Here is a 16,528-nt window from a genome sequence, read left to right as displayed (position 1 = left end):
CTACTAACTTTGGTAGTTTTATATCTAAGCACTACAGTGAAGAATGGTGATAGGTGAATAGGAGAAATAATAGAGTACAGAATATCTAGTTTAAATTCCAGCCATCCAAAGCACATTGAGAATCAAAAAGTCTCTAGGGCCAAAAAGAAAAGAATACATGCCTCAGCTGACTTGAAGAATATCTTACTTTCAAAATAAATAAATAAATAAATAAATAATAACCACCCCCCAAACAAACAAGCAAATAAAACAACCCCTGAACAAACCGTAAACTACAGAACTTCTAAGAAAATAGCGAAATGAAAGCTCTGCCCTCTTTTATTCTTTTTACACACTTTTTCCCTTTTATCAAAATTTTAATTTGATGTATGAATCTTTGTTTAGTATCTCTTTTATATTTGTGAACCTTCCCAGAAGTAGGAGTTTAGTGCTCAACAGGAAAAAGTCTTTATTCTAACAAAGTAAGGTGGATCTCTTGATTTAGCATGTTAGATTTAAGTCCAGAAATTGCATTAGACAAACCAGTTGAGGTTTTCTCGTTAGAGTCCTCATTTCCCATCAGTTTATTGTCAGAAAAGAATGGTTTTTTTGTGCTTCTCATTGTTCATTATCTTCAGTAGACCCTTCTTGAGGTCTGAAGAAAAGAGGGATGAAGGACTTTTAAAAACAAAAAAGAAAAACAACAACAAACAAACAAAAAAACTGAGATGAAAACAAACCAAAATAAAAAAAGCAAGACCAAAGTCAGAAGCTTTTCTCAGAGCCTCTGATCTCTATTCTGTGCTTCCTTGGCCTAAACCCTGCTCCTCTAGCTATGGATCTCCTGATCCGCTCAAAATCTTGTTTTGGCCAATAATCCTTCTATTAAATACGTTACTCAAACAGAAACAAGGTTACCTATCTCACCATTCAGAATCAAGGATTTCACCTTTGCTTTTGTATTTTCAGTATGAATACTCCCTTCCACATGAATAGAACAAAGCTTGAAGACTTCACTCACATCAAAAGAATACTTTGGCAGTAAGTTTGAGAAATAACTGCTAAGAATAAATATAAACAGTGTGACAACCTTCCAAGCAAGACTACAGAAAAGAGTAACTAATTCAAAGGCTGTGAGTAAGGAGCAGCTTTGCAACAGTTGCTTCAATATATTGTTGCCCAGGCAAAACGTGACCTTACCTGGAGAAGGGTGTGAACCTATTTGACTGGTGTGTCATAACACAATTTCAATTCTGAAAGGCAGTGAACAATTTAGAAAGAAGAAACAAATCCCCTCTGGATGTGAGAATAAGGTAGTTGTATGTCTATATGCCTAGTTGATAAGGAATCCCAGAGCAGTTTCCCTGATATTGTGTAGCTAGAGAAGCGTTGGCCATAGAAGTTACAGCCTGCACTGAAGGAAAAGATAAACTGACTCTAAGGGAGGATTTCTGAACAGTCAATTAATCAAAAGAATTGTGACCTGAGCACAGTCATCAACATGCATTGTCAGTTACTCTACACCTAACCATAAATGCCTCACTTCTCACTTAGCTCCTTGTAAAGCAATAAGAGAATTTTTGTAAAGCTTGTAAAAAGGAACAGCAGAGATAAATGAGTAATAAATTATATAATCACAATTTAAGTTTAAATAAGATTTAGCACCCTTGCTTTAGATTCCTCACAAATAGGAAAGCTTGATGCATTGCAAGCCAAATGCTTTCATTCTATTCTTCAGCCTCAGACACTCTGAAATATTTTTTCCTATGAGGATCTTTCATTATGCTCTCGTCACTCACACAAAAGGTTTCTGTTCACAGTAGGTGGATGACACATTTTTATTGACATCCCACTGAACAAGTTTACCTCTTTAAAATAAACACTGCAAAAAACTATACACAATAGTATGAGGTTCTCAGTGAAAAATTATTTCTACTTTGCAAGGTTAGTTAAATTTAGGAATTGAACTAGCCTCTTAATAAATAAATAAATAAATAAATAAAAGTAAATGACCCCCCTGGAAAACAGTTTATTTTTATGTTCTTTATTCCATCAAAACTGCATTGCAGTTTTCCAGTCTTTATATTTACATTATTTGCAACTCTTTCCATAAGTGCCAGTACAAATGTAACTGATGATAATCCAGAATACTCTTACAAATGTTCCTGAAAGCAAGGTGCATTTCTTAGCATTTTTCTTTTTTTTATGCGCAATAATATATATATTAACAAAGCTTCATAATATAAAATATCTTCCATGGCAAGTAAAACTTCCCCACAGCTTATTCAGATTTCAGTTACATAGACTTCTGCATTTCAAGTTAGTGCAAATAATGAAAGTAAGAGCCTGAGCAAAACGATGTAAATACAATGGAACAAGAGAAACAGCAAAATTTTTCCATCTCCCTGCATACAATTATAACATTTAATCAGTATATTATTAGTATTCTTTATATACAATGTATTTAAATAATTGGCTTGTCTGAACTATAGGCAACAAATTTACAAATCAAAATAAAATAATGTTTTACACAAATATGGAATGTCCAACAAATATATGAAAATAAAATGCATCTAGTAACAAAACGTTGTAAATCAAAAAGGTAAAAGATGTCTTCTCTGTCCTGGAAAATTTCAAGGCACTTTCATGGCAAATCAGAATTCTCTCCTTAGTAGAGTCTGCAAGATAAAAGGACATGCCATTAGTTTCAAAACACAGAGAAAGACTGTTTCGTATAATTCTGACTGTAAACCAGTTTCCTGCAGATTGCATAAATCTTCACTCCAGACCGTGAGTAGGTCTTGCCCTTCTGCAAACATTGGTGAGCTTGGCCATGGCAAATCTTCAGTGTTGATCCAAAGAGCGTTACCCACACCACTTCTTGCTGCACGTTTCACAATAAAGCTTTCCATGCATGTAGTTATGCGTATTCGTAGATAATGAGTTCTATCAAATGCTTCACTGCCATTTGCAAGATTAAAAGAAACTGTTTAAGCCCTAACAGCACTACTCATCGCCCAGCGCTGCGGACCGAGCCCCATCCCTGGACTTCTCCGTGGTGCTGAAGCACAGTCCGACGCAGCACCCTCGGTTCCCGCAGCAACATGCTACCACATCGATGCGGAAAACTATTTTCCAAGACAAAGCTTCATTTCGAGCACGAAAAGACCACATCTCCTTTTTTTCTCGGGTACTTACGGGGAAGGAAGAAACTATCCATATTACAGCATTGCAGTTCTGGTTTGGAGGAAAATGTACACTAAGATGAAATGTTTAACGACATCAGACAAAACAGATGTCTTTCTTGCTGTCAACTGAGCACCTTCAAGACTCTTTCAAGATTTTAAAGCAAATGTAGATTACCTTACAAAAAAACATTACCTAGGACCCAGTCTGTTGTAAGCTACTATGAAGGCGGAGAGGAAAACAGATCCTCTGTCCCAAAAGCTGGAGTAGAAGCAATCACGAAATTGTGCTACAAATCCAGTGTTATTAAAGGAATAACATATTTAACTCCTGTACTGTCCTGGTTAGTCAGAGAAGAGAGAGCAGCTTCTGCTGTCCTTCATCTTTCTCAGAAAAAAATTATCAATTCCAAACAGACACCGGATAGCTCTCATGGAAACTAGCCACTCCACCTACACAGTGAAGGAACAGAGCAGGCTGGAAAATAGTCAGATCATAGCTCTACTTTTCCCTGTAATGTTCTCTCTGTTAAAGAGAGTAAGTCAGCCTAGAGACAATTTTATGCGAACACGGTGTACACGAGCTGCTAACATGGATTATCCTCCCTTTCCCACATGTCATCCCAGAGTATATTTTTGGCAGGCAAATTAGAACAGCTGGTTTTGCAATTCATGAACAACTTATTCATATTTTAAAGCTGGAAATGGGATGTGATAGAGGCTTCTGTAGTGTGAATATGGAAGCAGACCTTTGACTAACCAGGTTTAAAGAAAAGGGAAAAAATTACTAGAACAGTCAGAAATTCTGGGAGGCCCAAGCCATGAACCCAGAGGAGTAAAGAAATACAAACGAATGGAAACCAGATAAAATAGATGAAAGTGCATAAAATGAGAGATTTCCAGGATACTTTTGAATGCGGAGATTTGAATGAGAAAACTAACAAACATATTTTTGCAGAGATGCAAAAAGAATTTTAAAGGACATTCAGAAAGGATTCCTGGCAAAAGGAAAATCCTGGCAAAGTAATAACATCCATTAGGCAGTCAGGTTTGGTGCCCTGATACATTAGGCACTCAGGTTTGGTGCCCTGATACATTCAAAATCATGTGCAAAACCCAGAAGGCAAGAGGCCAAGAAGACTGAAAATAGTTAAGAAAATAAATGAAAAGGAGAAAGAAAAGATGTCATTTCTTCTCAGCACTGAATTACTGACACATTCTTCTAAGTATTTTTGCACTGCCACCAAAATGAATCCCACCTCCACTTGGAAATCAAATCAGTTAACACTGACTCATATCCTACTCTTTTCTTATTCCTGATTAGTATAAATTAAAGTCTTGATTCAGGAAAAAGTGACATACACTGCTCCCTGAAACTCCAGGCAGTATTTGAAAGAAAGAAAGAAAGAAAGAGGAAACGGTTGTAAGAGGAAACAGTCTTTGAAGAAATTTAAATACATCAATTTTAACTGACTTTATAAATATTTATTGTCCCATAGTAGCACAGTTTTTCAAATTACTGTGAAATGTGCAAATAACTCATTGATATTCAACCTACTAGGGAACAGTTCACTTGAAGATATTCCTTTTATCAGTGATACTACTGTTTAATTAACATATTTAACATACTATTTATGAACAACATTGAGCTGGTACCTTTCACAGCTTGTTAATTAAATATTTCAGCTTTGTTACAAGTTTATGTTCAGCTTACTTCCATCACTATTTATGTTGTTAACTTCAGACAAGTTTTCAGAACACCATTTGAGAACGAAAAGAGATCCTGATGATGAATGAAATGATAGGGCATCTACAAAGATTGCAGACCTGAGAATTTTCCATGCACTAACAACAGAGCCCTCTTATTTAAAGGTCTGAAATGCATTGATAAAATCTGCATGCATTTTTCACCTTCACCAACTAGTCTTCTCAAAGTTTTGATACAAGATGTGACCTAGAGAATAATTATGGTCTACAGTGCCACCAGTGACTGTTAAGACATTACAATGGGGTTCGTATCAGAGACAGCTGTGCTTCCATACATTTCCACGATGATCTAGCCAGTCTCAACATCAATGCTAGAATTCCATGTTGATGCACTATTTATATCACATTTCTGTATGCACAGGGTACAGTTATGAAATAAATCATTAGACTATTACAAAATTTTAAAAGAATAATGAAAAAAACTATACTTACATAGCAAACATCCTAGGACTGTGTACACAAAGGGCTCATTGCTAATCTCGTTAGCAACCTTGCACACCTTTTATAATCTAAAAAAAAAAAATACCAACAGCAATAATGAATCTCAACTGCCAGATACTCTCAAACACTGTAAAATTAAATATAGGATTTGTATTAGATTTTCAGGCTTTCAACAGAATAAAACCATTCTCTGATGGAAATCCATTATATTACGAGTGCAAGATGCAAAATTATACCTTACCCTATCTGGGACTCTAGAGGAAATGTGAGTGATGGCAGCAGTTCATTTTCTACCAGATACTTTTCTCTTAAGATGTAGAAGACAAAGCTGAATTCCCAACTTTACCTGAAGGACCTTAACACATTACTTGGTTGGGAGGCTATTCTAATAAGCAGACTATGAGGTATTCTGACACCAGACTCTTCCAAACTTATTTATTGTTCCGTTTACTATTGACTTTGATAGGAATCCATATTTTCCATGTCCAAATAAATCTTCTAATTATATGACTAGGGGCACTTGTTCTCTCCCTAGTGTCCTTAGAACAAAGGATCACTTGTTTCAAGTGTCCCCTGTGCCACTGCTATGATGGAAAGACCTAACTATCTGTTAACAAGGAAGTGCAATTTTCTTCTCTTGCTTTATAAATTTCTTACAGAAAACTTAACAGAAAATGTGCCAAACAGCGAGACTGAATGCTGACCTGGGAATCAGTGCTTCAGGGAATATTTGTAAAAAATAAAAATAATATATATACATTCTGTGGCAGGTAGAGTTTCCCAGAAAGAAAATATTAAATTCCTCTAAAAAGACACAAAAATATCCTGGCCACAATCAATCTTGATAATTATTCTAAATCTTGGTGCTGGATAAGGTGGAGACAGTTCTGAGAATTGAACACTTCTTTTAGATCAACAGAACATTTCAGGTTGAATGAAACTCACTGTCTGGTTTAGGTATGGTTGAAGAGAAAGAGAAATAAAACTTGCTCTGGTTTTAATCCATTTTCCAATTCAATTTTTGTGTTGACAGTTAAATTTAAAAGTAAGTTCTTCACACAGTCCTAACTGCAAACTCATTTTTGACTTTAGAGAAAACTTGTTTATTTAGAACAGAAATATCACGACTGTGTTTCTTAGTAGAAAAAATGTAGCACTCAGACAGGACAGTCCAAACAGTATCCATGTACAGTGTATGCATATATTCAAGGTACACAACATGCAAAATACATGACATTTTTGTTATGTGGCATATGACAGATATGTGCCTAACTTATTCATTATTTGTCTACTTACAATGCTGTATGTATAACTTATTAGAAAATTGACATCACAAACTGGCATGTACACAAGAATAAGATATAACCATGTTATAGAAGTTTAACAGAAGGTAGGGAATTGTGCAATAAGATGAAATCTGAACAAGTCAATAAGGAGAGCTAACGGGAGTGGGAAGGAGACTTTGGCTTCATAACCCACCTGTTCATTGGCATGCCTGACTTTTTCTTTTTCCCCCCAGAGTTTTCATTTCATTTATATTAGTCTCATTTAAGAGGATTTAGACTGAACTCTGTTATATTTAGCTGACTGCAACTGCATTATATTTGAATAGATAGATACATAGATATCATAGAAAAATCTTTGTGCATTAGAAGACCTTGTGTAAATAGCAGTATTTTACAGAAAAAAAGGAACAAAGTGTTAGAGAAGGACCAGCACATCAAAAACAGAGCAGCAAAAGGAGAAAGCAGGTAGCTTTAAAACAAGTATCACTGTTAGAATTGTAAATGACTGTAGTTGCTACTTACAAGCTGGTGTCGAGCAGTCCCTTGTGTTGTGATACAATCGATGAAAGTGCTTGCTGCACTCTGATGAAAACGTAACTGGCCCTGTTAGAGGGTAAGCAGAAGTTAACTACAAGCTTTCAGTGGCACTATGCAATTTCAAACCAATAATGCCAACAGATAGAATTAAATTCAATGTGCTTTGATAAAATTATTCTTCATATTTTGCTATGCCTTAAACAATTATAACAATATGTGCTACTGAAACAACAGAAAGTGACACTATTACTATGCTACTATGCAAGCTGAGTACTGCAGTTGATTGACAGTAGGAAAAAAGTAGGAACAAACTTGAAAAGTATGCTCCTGTGAACCTAATGAGGTTCAGCAAGGTGCTTCACTTTGGTTGGGGAAATCTCATACGTGTACACAGCCTGGGAGAACTCCTTGGGAGCAGCCCTGTCAAGAAAGACTTAGGGGTGCTGCTAGATGAAACAACATGAGCCAGCAGCAGGCACTTGCACCACAGAAGTCCTACAGTATCCTGGGGTGTCTCAGTAGAGAGGTGGCCAGCAGGACAAGGGAGGTGACCATCCCACTCTACTCTGCCCTTGTGAGGCCCCACTTGGAGTACTGCATCCAGGTCTGGGGCCTCCAGCACAAGAAAGAAGCTTTTGGAAAGGGTCCAGAGGAAGGCCATAAAGATGATGAAAGGGCTGAAACACCTTTCCTGTGAAAAAAGGTTGAAGGAGTTGGGTTTGTTCAGCCTGGAGAAAAGAAGGCTCCAGGTAGACCTCACTGCAGCCTTCCAATACTTAAAGGGAGCTTATAAATGTTGATCTCGTAACTGTTCATAAATGTCTAAAGTGCAGGAGTCAAGCTGATGAGACAGGCTCTTTCTGGTGGCATGCTCAGCAGTAGAACAAGGGACAACAGGCAGAAACTGGAACACGGGAAGGGTTTAAAATTAAAAGAGGGCAGATTTACATTGGATGTCAGAGGGAAAATTTTCACTGACAGAGAACGGTGATGTGGTAGAAGCCTTATGCAGTGACTGACTTCGTGGTTGGCAACCCTGCAATGGAAGGGGGGCTTGAAACAGATGACGTTTGAGGTCTCTTCTAACCCAGCCTATCCTATGATTCATGATACCACGCTCACGATCCAGAGAGGTAGTGATATTTCACATTAGCCTTGAAATTCCATTAATTTCAAATTAACAATAACAACTCCTATGTGGTAAAAAATAGAACAGTGCAACTACAGTAGAATTTAGTTCATTAGTCTGTATTATAAAATAGAAGAAATAATGTCGAAATAATATCTGCATATTTTCTAAAGATATATAAAAGCAACATTTTAAGCAAATTTGAAATTCTGCAAAAGTTAAGTAGCTTGACCTATTAATGCTTCTAATTTGCATATCAATCGTGTATAAATCTCTGTAGGAATACAACTTGAGTGCTGAGAAAAAAATTACAGCTGAGTAGTATCTAGGAACATAATTTCTTGTTCAAGTAATCCTAGCAGAAAAGCATGCAGACCTGAAGAGGGCAGCATGTGTTTTAACATTTGGATGAGGCAAATGCCTGTGTGCCCACGATGTAGTACACTGTCTGCTCTTCCAGCCTCTGTTCTTTTCTCTGTATATATCATGTCAACTAGTCATATTAATATTTGATAATAATACAGAGCTAGGGATCTTCAAACCATGACTGACAGGTTACAAGTTGCCTAAGGCCTTCCATTATGACTTAAAACCCCAGGAATATAATAAGAGCATCCAAGATAAGAGAAAAAAACAAACAAACAAACATAACGTTTAAATAATGTAACATGCTGTAAGGATAAGCAGTAGCTGGAACTGGAAGATAGCCAGTGTCATTCCAGTCTTCAAAAAGGGCAAGAATGATGATCCAGGAAACTACAAGCCAGTCAGCCTCACCTCCGTCCCTGGAAAGATGACGGAACAGCTTGTTCTGAATGCAATCTCCAAACAGTTGGAATAGAAGAAGGTTACCAGGAGTAGGTAACATGGACTCACCACAGGGAAATCATGCTTGACCAATCTGGTAGCCCTCTACAGTTTCATCACTAGCTGGGTACATAGGGGGAGAGCAGTGGATGTTGTATACCTTGACTTCAGCAAGGTGTTTGGCATGTCTCCCACACCATCCTTGCAACGAAGCTTAGAAAGTGTGGGATAGAGGAGTGGATGGTGAGGTGCGCTGAAAACCTGCAGATTGGCAGAGCTCAGAGCATTGTAATTAGTGGCAGATTCTAGCTGGAGGCCTGTAACTTGCAGTATTCCCCAGGGGTCAGTGCTGGGTCCAGTCTTGTTCAGCATCTTCATCAGTGACCTGGATGAAGGGATTGAGCCTACCCTCAGCACATTTACTGATGATACAAAGCTGGGAGGAGTGGCTGACACACCTGAAAGCTGTGCAGCCATTCAGTGGGACCTAGAAAGACTGAAGAGTTGGACAAAGAGAAAGTGGATGAGGTCTGATGGAAGCAAATGTAGAGCCCTGCACCTGAGGAGAAATGACTGCATGCATCAGTACAGGTTAGGGGATGACCTGTAGGAGATGATCTCTGCAGAGATGATCTAGGGGTCCTGGTGGACAACAGGTTGCCCACGAGCCAATAGTGTGCCCTAATGACCAAGAAGGCAAAGGGGATCCTATAATTCTCCGATTTTTTAGCCACAAGTAAGCTTTTGCATAAACTAACAAATCAGTCTTTGTGACTTTGGACTGGAAAATCGTTGCTATGTTTTATCTGAATGAGTAATTAGTCTGCAGAGAAAATATGCAAGTTGGAATTTTTGAAGATACATGAAGATAACAATGGCTTTTGTCACTAAATAAATTCCATGTCCCTTCATGGTTTTTCAGCTTTCTTCCTTGACACAAAATATGATCTGTTAATTTCATTTTTGCCTTATAGAGCAATCTGTGTCAACAGGCTTTTCAAGCCAAATTGATAGATAGCTTTATGACTCATCATATTATTTATGATTTTTCCTACATTCAAGGAATGTTACATACAGTTCTTCTTTGGCTTTAAAATGTCTATGATTCTTGGCAAACTGAAAGTGTAGAATAATTCTCTTAACCTTGAAACTACAGAGACAATAGACTGTAAAGATAATGCTAATTTCCTCTCCTCTTTTATACAATTTCATTAGTTCAGGATGTCATGAGTATTGCACTAGTGAGGCCTACCTTGAAATAGTTTACTTAATTAAGGTAGCTAGAAAAAGGGTTATGATTTGAACAAAATCACAAAAAATAAATGTAGACTGTGTAATAAGAAAAAAGATTAAGGATTATAGAATTCAATAAAGCTGTGGAAAAGACATATCAGGCAGAAAACACCATCAAGAAGATACTGAGTATAATTTAAAAAAATGAAAAGAAAAAAAAAAAAGATGTAGGCAGCAATTCTGAACCAACAAAGAAATAAACTTCCAGGAATTTTGCAATGAACCAGCTTTCCTTATTCATTCCAGCTATTCTTAGTCAAACAATTTCAGCTATTTTGATGACAACTACCCATGCAGAAGACTATTAGTTTAATAAATGGCTCCAGAAACAGGGCAACAAGCACTTACAGGCCTTTCTCCCTTCTGTGATTTAGTATTCTCAAAATACCCTCTGTAAAACTCACGGCTGTTTTTTTGCTGTTGTTTTTGAGCAAAGGAACTTTTTCTGTAGTTAGCCTACTCAGATCCTTATGCTGAGATTGTTATGGTGGCCGAAAAGTGCCCAAAGTTAAAAATGAAAAGGAAACATTAATAATTAAACACAAGCAAAACTTTCTTGTCTGCCCTACTCAGAATAGAATCTTCAAGTATTCCTGTGCTACACAGAATAGCAAGGTCAAATCTATATGCTCTTTTTATTTCTTTTTCATATACATTGAAAATGACCAGGTTCATAATTATCCTTTTTGACTGTAAGAGTGAAGGAGCAGCTAGGTGTAGCACTGTTCCTATAGATGCTATTAGTCTGTAGTGAGCAGCTGACAGAAAGATTCTTACTGTTGTGGTTATCCTGAAGGTCTGAGAACCCCTCTACCATGTAAAGGAAACAACACATTTTTCCCTTTCTTGCAAAGGACTGTCCAAAATTTCCAGTTCTCTTTTTCATGCACTTACTGTCATCTATTTCTCCAGGTTTTAATTTCAGTAATCCCAATAAAATTTAAAATCAGCAGCAGATTTGCAGTGCCATACACTAGATCTCTGTTTTTCTGAATTTCAGAATATTTGAAACTAAAAAGTAAAGAATCAGCACAAGAACATTGCTGCTGGCACCATTTTTTGTTTACATTCAGAGAGCATAATATTTTTTCCAGTAGTTACAAAATAAAGTACAAAAGGTAAGTGCATTATACAACTACATTTCAAATTTCACACACAAGTACTAGACTCTATTCATATTAAGCTTCCATATTTAACATAGCTAATGTTTTTCTGATTCGTTTACACTGATTTAACCTTTCTTTGCTCTATTTGTTTGCCATTTTAAAACAAGCATCCACATAAATATAATGATATAAAAGACACAAAGTATTCTGCTGATATAGTAAAAGATTATACAGCCACGTAGATCTGATCTGAAAGATATATGCAGTCCCACAAGAAGCTTTAAAATTAACTGTCTTAAAAATTAATATGTTAGAAAATTAGTCTCTACAACTACTAATCTTCTTGTGAGGTGGCAAATGAACAAGCAGCAATAGGTTCATAAAAATGAAACAACAGGTTTTAAATCATTTATGTTTTAGCTTACTGTGCTTTTAAGGTATTTTAAGCTCAATTATTCAAAGAGAGACTCAAACCAAAATGTGATTAGAGTTCTTTAAATTTTCTAGTCCTAAATCACAGAATTGTAACTTTACAAATGTTCAACTTGTTCATGAACATCAAGAAAGCTAATGCAGGTCCAGAGGAGGACCACTAAAATGATCAGAGGGTTGTAAAGGGCTTTTTTAGCTTGGAGATGACAAGACTTGGGGGAGACCTCATTGTGGCCCTACAATACTGGAATGGAGAGTATAAACAGGAGGGGGAACAACTGTTTACTCAAGTTGATAGTGACAGGACAAGGGGAAGTGGTTCTAAACTATGACAGGAGATTTAGGTTAAGTGCTAGGAGGAAGTTTTTCACTCAGAGGGTGGCGATGCACTGGAACAGGTTGTGGATACACCATCCCTAGAGGCATTCAAGGCAAGGCTGGATGTGGCTCTGGGCTGCTTGGTCTAGTGGTTGGCAACCCTGCCCAAGGCAGGAGGGTTGAAACTAGATGATCCTTGAGGTCCTTTTCAACCCAGGCCATTCTGTGATTCTATGATTCTTATGGCTGCTTAGAATATTCATATATGAGTAAATTAAGAGCAATCAACTTTCCTTACCTGTAAAATGTTTTATGAATTTGTCTTTTAGACTGGAATCTCTTGGAAAAATTTCTGAGGAGATAAGAAAACAAATATTATCTATGGAGTATGAGTAAAACACTGAAATCATGATATAACAATAAATCTGTAAAGAGACACAATAATGATGATCTTTTGAGATCCCTTGCAATCACTGACATTCTGAGATTCTGTGATAACTTCTCAAATTAATACAGGTTCTTTCACACTCTTTTCATTTTCTTTTTTATTTTTTTGTCTGAACAATATGATGAAATGTTTTATTTAATTCACAGTGGAATACCAAATGGTCATCCTACAACACGCACTCAGATTTTTTGCCAACCATTTCTGCACATCTTAGGACAGAATTGGACTGTACACTCAGAATGACAATAAATAACACAAATACGGTATCATGTAATGATAAGTGTTTGAGTGCATGAACAAATTATGCAAAATACCTACACACAAACTAAATACCATACATTGGGTAATAAAATAACAAATACCTTGGGAGAAAAGTTTCCTATGGATCAACTATGACAGATACAGTCTCTGTATATTTTTATCACCATTATTAGTCAAAAAATAGTACTCTCCTGTGAAAAATACTGTGTATTTTAAAATAATCCCTTTTCATATGTGGCATTTTTTCCAAAAAGTAAAATAGGAAGTACTCGTCTCAGAACAGCCAAATGAATCAAGAAGAACAGAAATCTGACCTAACAAAATAACTCCACTTATAAGGATTTCTTTGCAATGGGATGTTCCCACTGACTTACAGCAGGAACTTTTGTTGCAGGTACGTATTCTTAAAACTAGTACATTTCTTCCAAGCCTTATACAAACTCAATTGAAAAACTGTATGAAAAATTGTTCAGTAGTTGTACTTATTACTGCAGACAAGCTACACATCAACTACAAAATTCAAAATAAATGCCTTTCTTAGCACTAATGCAATCAATTGATTATAACTCACCCTTAGGACCAGCAGCTAAACATATTTATTCATCAAAAATATTTCTTTGCCATTTATGTAATTTCAAATCTCTGTGTTCTACTACAGTTTTTCTTCTCAGTACTCAATCTGAATTAACAGCTCAGAAGAGAGAAGTTCCCTTTCAAACTATTGGAAGATGATAATTATCTTCCAAAATAAATTCTTACCACTGGCTTTAGGGAGTTTCTCAGAGGTCAAGAGTGTATTTTTCGGCTGGGATTTTAAGCTATAATGCCCAAGTCTTACCGCCACTCAGCAAAATGACAGCACACAATTTTCTAACATTCCATGAAAATCTGTTTTAACTGACATAAATTTATTTTGTTTCCTTACTTCAAATGAAATATCAACCTTTCCAACCTTAAACACAGAATGAAATGAAATGTCAGGAACCTTAAAATTGTATTCAGAATGAAGCATAATAAATAAAAAAATATATAGTGAAATAATCCGGATGAGTTTTGAATGGGATACCTCAAGTAGACCAGCAAAGAAGAACAGCCACCCTGGTGAAGGCTGGATTACAAGCAAGCCATTTCTGGCTCTGACAAACAAGATTTATGTGCTAGGCCCTTTCAAAGTCTATAGAATTTGCTCTGAGAACAGGAAGCACCTTTTACCCTGTAAAATCCTCTAGGAAAAATCTATAATACAACCAGAAGAGATGATGTCCTTCTATATCAAAGCTAATGGAAAGCCGAAACCCCACACTTAAAATACTCAGGCAGCAAAACAAGGTAAAAGATACAACGCTGAGGAAAGGAGCTCAGCATTTCAGGCATACTCTACATCTGTAACTGAGAGTGAAGGCTACAGGGTATACCTCCTACAAGCAACTTCTCTTGGCTCAGGGTTTCTGCCACCCCAATCAGAAAACTAGGTCAGCCGTGTGTGGTGCAGGGGGCTGGACAACACTGCCTGCCTGCCGCAGCTGCCAGCCCTCCAGGCAATCATCCTTTCAACATGTGCCCACGTCCCCATTTTTTTCAAGCATTCATTTTCTTCTCATGTGGTACAATACATTCACTTTCTGAAATGCAATCAGTGAGCCCCTAGCCCTCCACAAAGACAACCCAAGCTCATTTGTATAGAAAACACAGGCAGCACAAGTCAATGAAACACTTCTGTCCACTTTCTCTAATGGCATAGACAACTCTGCCTGAACTATTAATTGCCTGACACAAACAAAATAATTTTCTTGTCTTCCAGCAACACATGGGCACTTCAGCTTATGATCAGATCAACTATTTCTTCAATAGTTATTTTCTACTTTGTTCCTCAAAAATAGGTTTCCAGAATTGTCCATGTTGAATGTAGGGAGGCTACTCTAACTGCGCAAAACTATGAGGTTGAGGTTCAAAAGTGCTTACAATTTAAATCAAACTAATGAACATCCTGTAAGAATGGAATAGTTATCACTGACTCCTGACCAGATCACACTGCAGTCAAAAGCAGCATCACAACTCTATACAGGATTCTTTTATCAGGCAACGAAAGATCACCAAGACAGAACATCTATACTAGGTTATTCCTGCTTTTAACCTGTTCTTAGTTGTTCCAGTCACATTTCACGTGGTACCTATCACCTATTAATACAGACATCTTAATATCCACTCTTGCAGTCTATGCTCACATTGCTCACATGCTTGTAATGTATGCTCATACTGTTAATTTTCGTCATCTGAGTTGTGATACCTCACAGGACTTGGGGCTTCAGGTAGAAGTTGAGTGGATGTGCCAGAGTTTTACCCCATGCTGGGATGAAAAGCCTGTGTGAGAGCAAGCAAGCTCTGAGCTAGACAGTAAGCAACAGCTGCTACAGATCTCCACTGTACCCACAATCTTGTCATAAACTTCCCAAAGTTGATTTAAATCACTGTTGTAAATTATTCTTGTTGTGAAGCACCTGGTAGCTGAGATGAATGTTTAATTTTTCAATAATTTGGACATGCACAGAGGTAGAAGACTAAATAATCAAAGTCCTGGGCTAGAGCATGTGCTCAGCCTGCAATAGAGACATAGCTGCATTTCTTCGGATGAGGATTTCCACTTTTATTTGTTCTATGTGTTCTGATCACAAAGCTGTGATATCAGGTGCTGATTTCTAATCCTATATTTACACTGACTTCAGCACTATGTAGCCGTAATCATGCCTGGAAAACTCATGTCCTGCTGTAGTATAAATAAGAAGGCACATGTTCACAGCACTGAAGTAGGCCAAATCCACACAACAGAGCTTGTTGACAGCTCCATATCCTCATATCCTGAGGTGATATCATCTTGGCAGAAAAAAACCAAACAAACAACAAAACGCATAAATAACATTCCCAACAGGCACCAGCCTTTGCTTGTTTTAGCTTATTCAGGGAAGCTGCTTAAATCAGCCATCAAAAACAACTAATTTTTGTGGAATAGTCCCATTCTACCTAGAGGGCCCTACAATGTCTCACTAGAGGCTACACTCTAGGCAAACATAGTAAATAAGAATTCTCGTGCTGTTTTTCATTCACCTATCTTCATTTGATCTTTAAGGTCCCTTTCAGCTCAATCTACAATTCTATGATTTAATGGCTGCCCCTTAACTCATGTATGTAAAAAAAAAGAAGTCTTCATCAACAACCACGATTTTCACTTTTTGTAAGAAAATACATGCATTTAAAAAAAGTAAATATAAGAACTTTTTTTTTTTTTTTACTACTATTGAAAAACAAAAAAGTAAATGAACAAATGAACACTAGAGCTTTTCTGGAAGAATTCTCCAAGGCAGGTAAATGTTCCAGGAAAATGCATATGTATCCAAGGGAATATGACATGAGTTAGTACTAACCCTTTTTTTGATACCTAAACTGCATTAAAGATGCTGAAGTATTCTCCACAGTACTCTTCAATTAGAGTATTTAAAAGCCTCACACTTTTAGCCGGGTTTAGTTATTTTCCATTTTTCAGA

At 36.9% G+C, this 16,528-nt stretch overlaps 1 protein-coding gene across 1 annotated transcript in view; it reads right to left on the bottom strand.

Moving 5' to 3' along the window:
• Positions 1-5,363: 5,363 nt before the first annotated feature.
• ALKAL1 (ALK and LTK ligand 1) overlaps positions 5,364-16,528 on the bottom strand; it is a 32,473-nt gene continuing 21,308 nt past the window's right edge. The window contains exons 2-4 of the mRNA XM_065753593.1: positions 12,579-12,632; positions 7,181-7,261; positions 5,364-5,440 (exon numbers count right to left, since the gene is read on the bottom strand). Of these exons, the coding sequence (XP_065609665.1) occupies positions 5,376-5,440; positions 7,181-7,261; positions 12,579-12,632 (200 nt within the window). The 3' untranslated portion in view covers positions 5,364-5,375. The remainder of the gene's footprint in view (positions 5,441-7,180; positions 7,262-12,578; positions 12,633-16,528) is intronic.

The sequence above is a fragment of the Cyrtonyx montezumae genome, unplaced genomic scaffold, assembly GCF_038088225.1.
Source record: "Cyrtonyx montezumae isolate F1298 unplaced genomic scaffold, pur_monq_1.0 scaffold_8, whole genome shotgun sequence".
Lineage (NCBI taxonomy): Eukaryota > Metazoa > Chordata > Aves > Galliformes > Odontophoridae > Cyrtonyx > Cyrtonyx montezumae.
This window is presented reverse-complemented; position numbering and strand designations above follow the sequence as displayed.